At 45.4% G+C, this 6,000-nt stretch overlaps 1 protein-coding gene across 1 annotated transcript in view; it reads left to right on the top strand.

Annotated features, from left to right (window-relative positions):
- Positions 1-6,000, top strand: part of T265_02504 (hypothetical protein) — a gene marked incomplete at both ends in the record, with an annotated part of 47,226 nt that overhangs the window by 12,751 nt on the left and 28,475 nt on the right. Inside the window, one exon of the mRNA XM_009166767.1 lies at positions 2,841-3,247. Coding sequence (XP_009165031.1) covers positions 2,841-3,247 — 407 coding nt within the window. The remainder of the gene's footprint in view (positions 1-2,840; positions 3,248-6,000) is intronic.

Raw genomic sequence — 6,000 nt, 5'->3', positions numbered from 1 at the left:
TCCACCTTTATTCTTTTCTTTACAATAAGGCTTTCAAATAAGTCATGGCTGTACGGCAGTGAAGCATTGGTGTTGAGCACTGATGTCATGCTGTCGTTGATGATGATGATGATGATGATGATGATGATGATGATGATGATGATGATGATGATGATGACTAGTTTTGACCATGTATGTATTACCGTCCCTAACACTTAAGGTGGTGTCTCAATATACTTGACATCCATCCAGTCCGCAATGAGGGCTGCGACAACGTATGGAATCAATGATGATGATGATGATGACTAGTTTTGACCACCGGTGTATTACCGTCCCTAACACTTAAGGTGGTGTCTCAATATACTTGACATCCATCCAGTCCGCAATGAGGGCTGCGACAACGTGGTTATGGAATCAGCTGTGTGGAGTTTGAAACTTGCTCGGGGTGAACCAGAGCTGAATTGGACTCATTCTTTTAACATCCCCCTGGCTGCGTTTCGTGCGGAGAAGTTTTTTTTGATTCCGGAGATGGCGTATTGACGTAGCACCGGATGAACATGCGAAACTTTTCATAGCCAAAAAAGCTGTACTATTCACAGGTCCATATACTGCTTTTGTAGATGGTTGTGGTTCAACTGTAAATTTTCGTAGCTTTCGGCGAATAACTAGAGTATTCGCGTAGGCTTTTGTCTGAATATAAATTCATCTTAAGCGTCAATATGTTACAAACGTGCTCGGGACTCACCACGATGGAGTTCATGTGTTTGAATGGTCTCCGATGGGAGTGTTGCTGCCTAAAAATTATCATATGACACGGAAATAACTACCCGGATTACCAAGACAAGCCATGGTCATCTATGTAAACGCATCTCGATAAGCTAAAACATGCGTTTGGGCACCGTGATTGTGGTGTAGCTGCCTGTTTTCACTGTTCGGCAACAACATGTGGGCGCCCCACCGAAGACACAGAATGTTTGGGGAATCTTAATTGCGATACCCGTGCTAAACCCTCTGGAATCAGGTCTTATATAGATTCTAGAGTACCGGTGTTCCCAGACGAGCCAAGATCCACGGAATCGAGTGAAACCCTGGGCACCACAAGCTATTTTGGGTAGGCCATGCAAGCCGTTAGCCGCGTCCGGAAGCAACTCGTTTACGGTCAGTTGCAAAGTGAAGCTGGAACTTGACTGATAGTTATTCGATTCTACTGCTGTACTACCAGGTGATATTATCAGTGGTTATCTGACCACTAATTCACTCTGTGGTTCCCCATTCCAGCTAAGAGATTGATGGTATTTGAAGGAATATACAAGTGATGCCCAGTGTCTTAATGCAGCAGGGAGGATTCTGCCTATCTTTTTCATGCAGTTATGCTTAGGCAAGCCGTTAGCCGTGAACTGACCTCTGAGCCTTTACCCCCGGTACTTTGTGTTTTTATCAGCATCACTGTCTTGCACATGGCCCTTCTCCGCTGATGCCACTTCTGGTTCACGTAATGTGCAAAGGTTGATCGGCAGGTTCCTTTCCAGTACCAGGTATTCATTTGCTGCAAACAAGTACAGCCATCAACCAGCGAGGTTTGAGCAAAAACATATTGGTTTTTGCAGGTGGCTCGCAGGTATTTCTGCTTAACTTCCCGACTGTCTTAGGGTTTCTCGCGTGGTGCCACGTTTAACCATTGCTCTTTGTGCGCATGCGGTATTTAGGCCCGTCACGGGCAAGTAGTTATTGAACTCATCCTAGTATGTGGGATTAAAACCGGGCTTCACGTACTGAGAAATACGAACAAGAAACGCGAATTACTCAGAGGTTCGGCTCACTAAGAAGATAAATTTACAAATTGAAACTAGCTGTGCCAGTTTGGAACACATGAGTAGAGTTTTACTCTTGAAATCTTGGTTCGGCTTTCCATAGGGTCTCAGTTCAGTGCGAGATGTCACATTTATTGTTGCCCCCAAACAAAACTGGTCATTTCAAAAACTTGTGAAACATGTTACCGGAGATAAAGCAGTTTTTTTCTACTCTTCTTTGTTTTTACACGGTGACGCAGTTGACTGTTTCAATGAACCAGGACGGCGAACCCTTCGGAAGGCGAAAATATGTCTAGCCCTCAAGTTTACCGAGGATATCCTTCTGAATGCTACCAAAGTGGACAAGGCTATAATGCCCAGTACAGGCATTCCAGGTTTATGCCAAAATAACTCCGGATTGAATATCCCTCATTCAAGGACAGGCTGTTCATTATTATCGATTCCTCTTATTCAGCACTTTTGCTGTGCAGTCCCAACAATCCTCATAAATGACCCCCCCCCCGCAGAACGACCGAGCGACGCCATGACATACTAGTGCTCATTTATTTGTCCCTCCATTTTATCACACTCATTGCGACAAGAACCGCGTGACTTTCTCAGAGTCCTAATAGAGATGAAGTGTTCTGTGCCACAGACCGACAAGACTCTTTATATCCACTAACTAAAGAGTTCGCACCTGGTACGAGCAGCAATCGTTGGACTCATTGCAATTGGCTCGAGATAGCTCACTGGTTAAGGCGCAAACTTAGTGATGGAACGGTCTGTGGTTTGAACCCGACCGCGGTATTTCGACTGCTCCTGGTTCAGACAACCTGAAAATATCTAAGTTCTCATGCTTCTCTCGGGTGGCATAGCAGCTAGGCCTCGAAAGAGTACCGCACCTGAAATTTTACTAAAGTTATCATCATCATTACTATTATTATTATTATATAATTACGGCGTTCGTGGATAGTTGCGAGTTGATGCGTGAAGTGTAGTGTTCACTGATTTTTCTGGGATTTTCGATTTTTCTACTTCCATACTTCTCTTAACAATCTTATCCTTTCCCAGGTCCGGAAAAACTGAACGCTTGGTTTGTGCCTACATTGATTGCTTCAAGGAGCTTCACACCTGCATCAACCTACTTTGTACTATTCCACGGTTCTGTGATCACGGTACTCTCTTTCCCCGCTCCGTCTTCTCTGGTCTCCCTGAAGTCGGAAGGTGTGACATGGGGCCGTTATCAGGTGCTCAGGTGCACTTAGAAGTGACCGACGAGAACGACCAACCGCCATCTTCACAGGCGAGGAACCAGGAGGATCCAGAATTGGCCCGAGAATTGATGTATTTCAAAAACTTGCAAACTCGATTTGACCGAATCAAGCAAGAGTACTTTTACGGGAGATGTCTTGGTTTTTACTTCTGTCCCAGTGCTCAACGAATCCTACTCCTGCTTGGCTCCTTTATGGCCGGTTATGGTAACACGTTCAGTGTGAGTGAAGTGTGTTTTTTACGTCTCTTTTCTCTGAAGTTGTCACCACCCTCCGAATTATCACTACAAAATATTTGGCGGCAAGGTGACTAACTTAACTGCAAACTGTCGAATAATCACATGTTCATCCACATTTCGATAAGAGTCAGTTGCAGTACTTCGTAATAAACAACTGAGCTATCTGATGGGAAGAAAGAAAAAATCGAGCGGTATCAGATTATAATTCGTAGATTATTAGCCCTCTCTGGGATTAGTGTGGCACACAACACGATCTAATGGTCATCTGGTAACAACGTTTGTGGCCATTTGTGCAGTGGGATTGTTATAGCTTCAGTGTGTGGTGAGACGCAACAATCAGTGTGAAAAGAATCTACCCAGCCCAGTCCGAATTGGTTATATTTCGATTTCGAGATCCCCTGTCATATGTTCCATTTACCTAATATAATATTGATAGTGTGAGGGGTTTGAGAAGTTTTGAACGTAAATTTCATCCTTCAAGTGAAGCCAACGTATCCTGAAGGGCTTGAAGGCACTGTCTCGCACTTGGACAGGATGTAATGCCACTCATCCTTCAATCACTGAATCCACTTCGCGTGTTGACTGGAGTGACGATGTCTCAGGTGGAAGTTTCACTCGGTTTGTGAAATTATCCCTTCTCTGGACTACTCATAAACTAATGGCAGTGTGAGGAGATTTGGGAACTTTCAGTGAAGATTTCTTCCTATCAGTGAGGCCAATCATCGCTCAAAAGCCGAGAAGCACTGTACAGCTGTTTATCCTTATTAAGAATCATCAGCAGTGGACATCTCACGAAACTCGGCCGATCTGCCGGGTGATTAGCTCGCGCGTAGAATAAAGCACCACTCACCCCTTTCCATTCAAAATTCCAAAATCTCATACTACCAACAAGCTTTAGGTAGCTCACAGAAAGAGTAAGATTCACCCAATACGTGAAACTTCCATTTGAGAAGTCATCACTCGTGGAGCCAGTTGACATATAGCCATGATGGAGGTCTGAGTAATTCTATATCCTGTTTACTTGATGTAATCGAACTGCCGACCAGCCGTTTGTTACCGAATGGCTAAGTTTTCAAACCGTTAACCGTCAGGTCATTGGTTCGAGGCTCTGTAGTTCCGTGAGATGCCCAGTGCTGACGATTCCCAATAAGGATTATTCGGTTGCACGGTGCTTCTCTGCGTTTCAGCATAAATTAGCCGTATAATGGTCATCAGCTGGTGTGACTGTTACCTCAGAGGAAACTGCACTCGTTATTGTTGTCGCGTTGTTAGGTTTATCCAGTTTTTCCTCCTCCCAGTCTAATTGTTTACTTACACTCATTCCAGGCGATTGCGTCGTTAGGACCGCCCACTTGCCGTACAGTGGTTGTGGCTGTCATAGTTTCACCCATCCTTGATTTTGCGAAATAGAGTAGGTAGCCACACAGTGGGGGCGGGAGCTGATAAATTGGTACTTAAGTACAGGTCTGCCAGTGGACTTTTCAGCGGAGAGATTGGGAAGGGAGCTATGCATTAAAGACAGCAGCCTGAATGCACAAATGCCATTGAGGGCGCCACTGGGCCATGTCTGATAATGTCTTCAACCACTGATGTGTCCCATCTCGGGGTCCCCATCCAAGGAGATGGAAATGACTAGCGCAACTGAATTTGCCGGTAATGGCTTTTATACTTCGCTACCAAGTCATTGTTTGACCTCCTCTGGCCTCCAACCATTCAGGTAGTTTTGCGAAAAGAGTCTTTCGTGGAAGGCGGTCGGCTGGAATACGAAACACGTGAGCAAGCCAACACAACTTATGAAATGTAATCAGTTCATCTATCGTGGGAAGTCTTTCGAAGCACTTCAGCATTACTGACCGGGTGTTTCCACCAGACTCGGGCAGTGCTCTGAAGACACCAATGGTCAAACAGTGACGTCCTCGGTGTGCATCGGACTCGGTGTGTCTGACCCGTATAATAATATGGATCGAACCTTGCCGGATAAGCCGATGTCACGCCTACGCTGCAAGTGATGCAGGTTCACGAAAGCAGCTGTGGCCTCCCAAATCCGGATTAAAATATCTTCTTTCGCGAGACTACCGGGACTGGTACAGCTGCCTAGGTAGGCAAAAGTGTTTACTACCTCAGTCGGCTCACCGCAGGTACGAGGCTATGGTCGGAGCCCACGCAGTCTTGCAGCAGCATTTTACACTTTGCAGGTGTGAAGCACATATCAAACCGGGACGTGAATTGTTTCGACTATTTAATGTTTGTATTTCCATGTTGTCACATCCAAGAAGAGCTATATCTTCTGTGTACTCGATACCTGTGAGTGGACATCCCGAGAGTACTTTGACCTCACAGGCATTAGAGGCTGGTAGTGAGCCTCATGATCATATTAATGACGAAGTTGAAGAAGAGAGATGAAATGGGATGGCCTTGACTGACGCCACGTGATGTGGTGAACTCAGGTGAGAGCTTAACGTGGACCTTCACACGTCCATAGAAGTTAGCATACAGCGCCTTTAGTAGGATCAAGGATTTATGGGGAACAATTTTGCTCCAGATTGGGAAGGGAGCTATGCATTAAAGACAGCAGCCTGAATGCACAAATGCCATTGAGGGCGCCACTGGGCCATGTCTGATAATGTCTTCAACCACTGATGTGTCCCATCTCGGGGTCCCCATCCAAGGAGATGGAAATGACTAGCGCAACTGAATTTGCCGGTAATGGCTTTTATACTT

Source organism: Opisthorchis viverrini, assembly GCF_000715545.1.
Source record: "Opisthorchis viverrini unplaced genomic scaffold opera_v5_32, whole genome shotgun sequence".
Classification (NCBI taxonomy): Eukaryota; Metazoa; Platyhelminthes; class Trematoda; order Opisthorchiida; family Opisthorchiidae; genus Opisthorchis; species Opisthorchis viverrini.
Note: the sequence above shows the minus strand (reverse complement) of the source record. Positions and strands in the feature narration are given on the sequence as shown.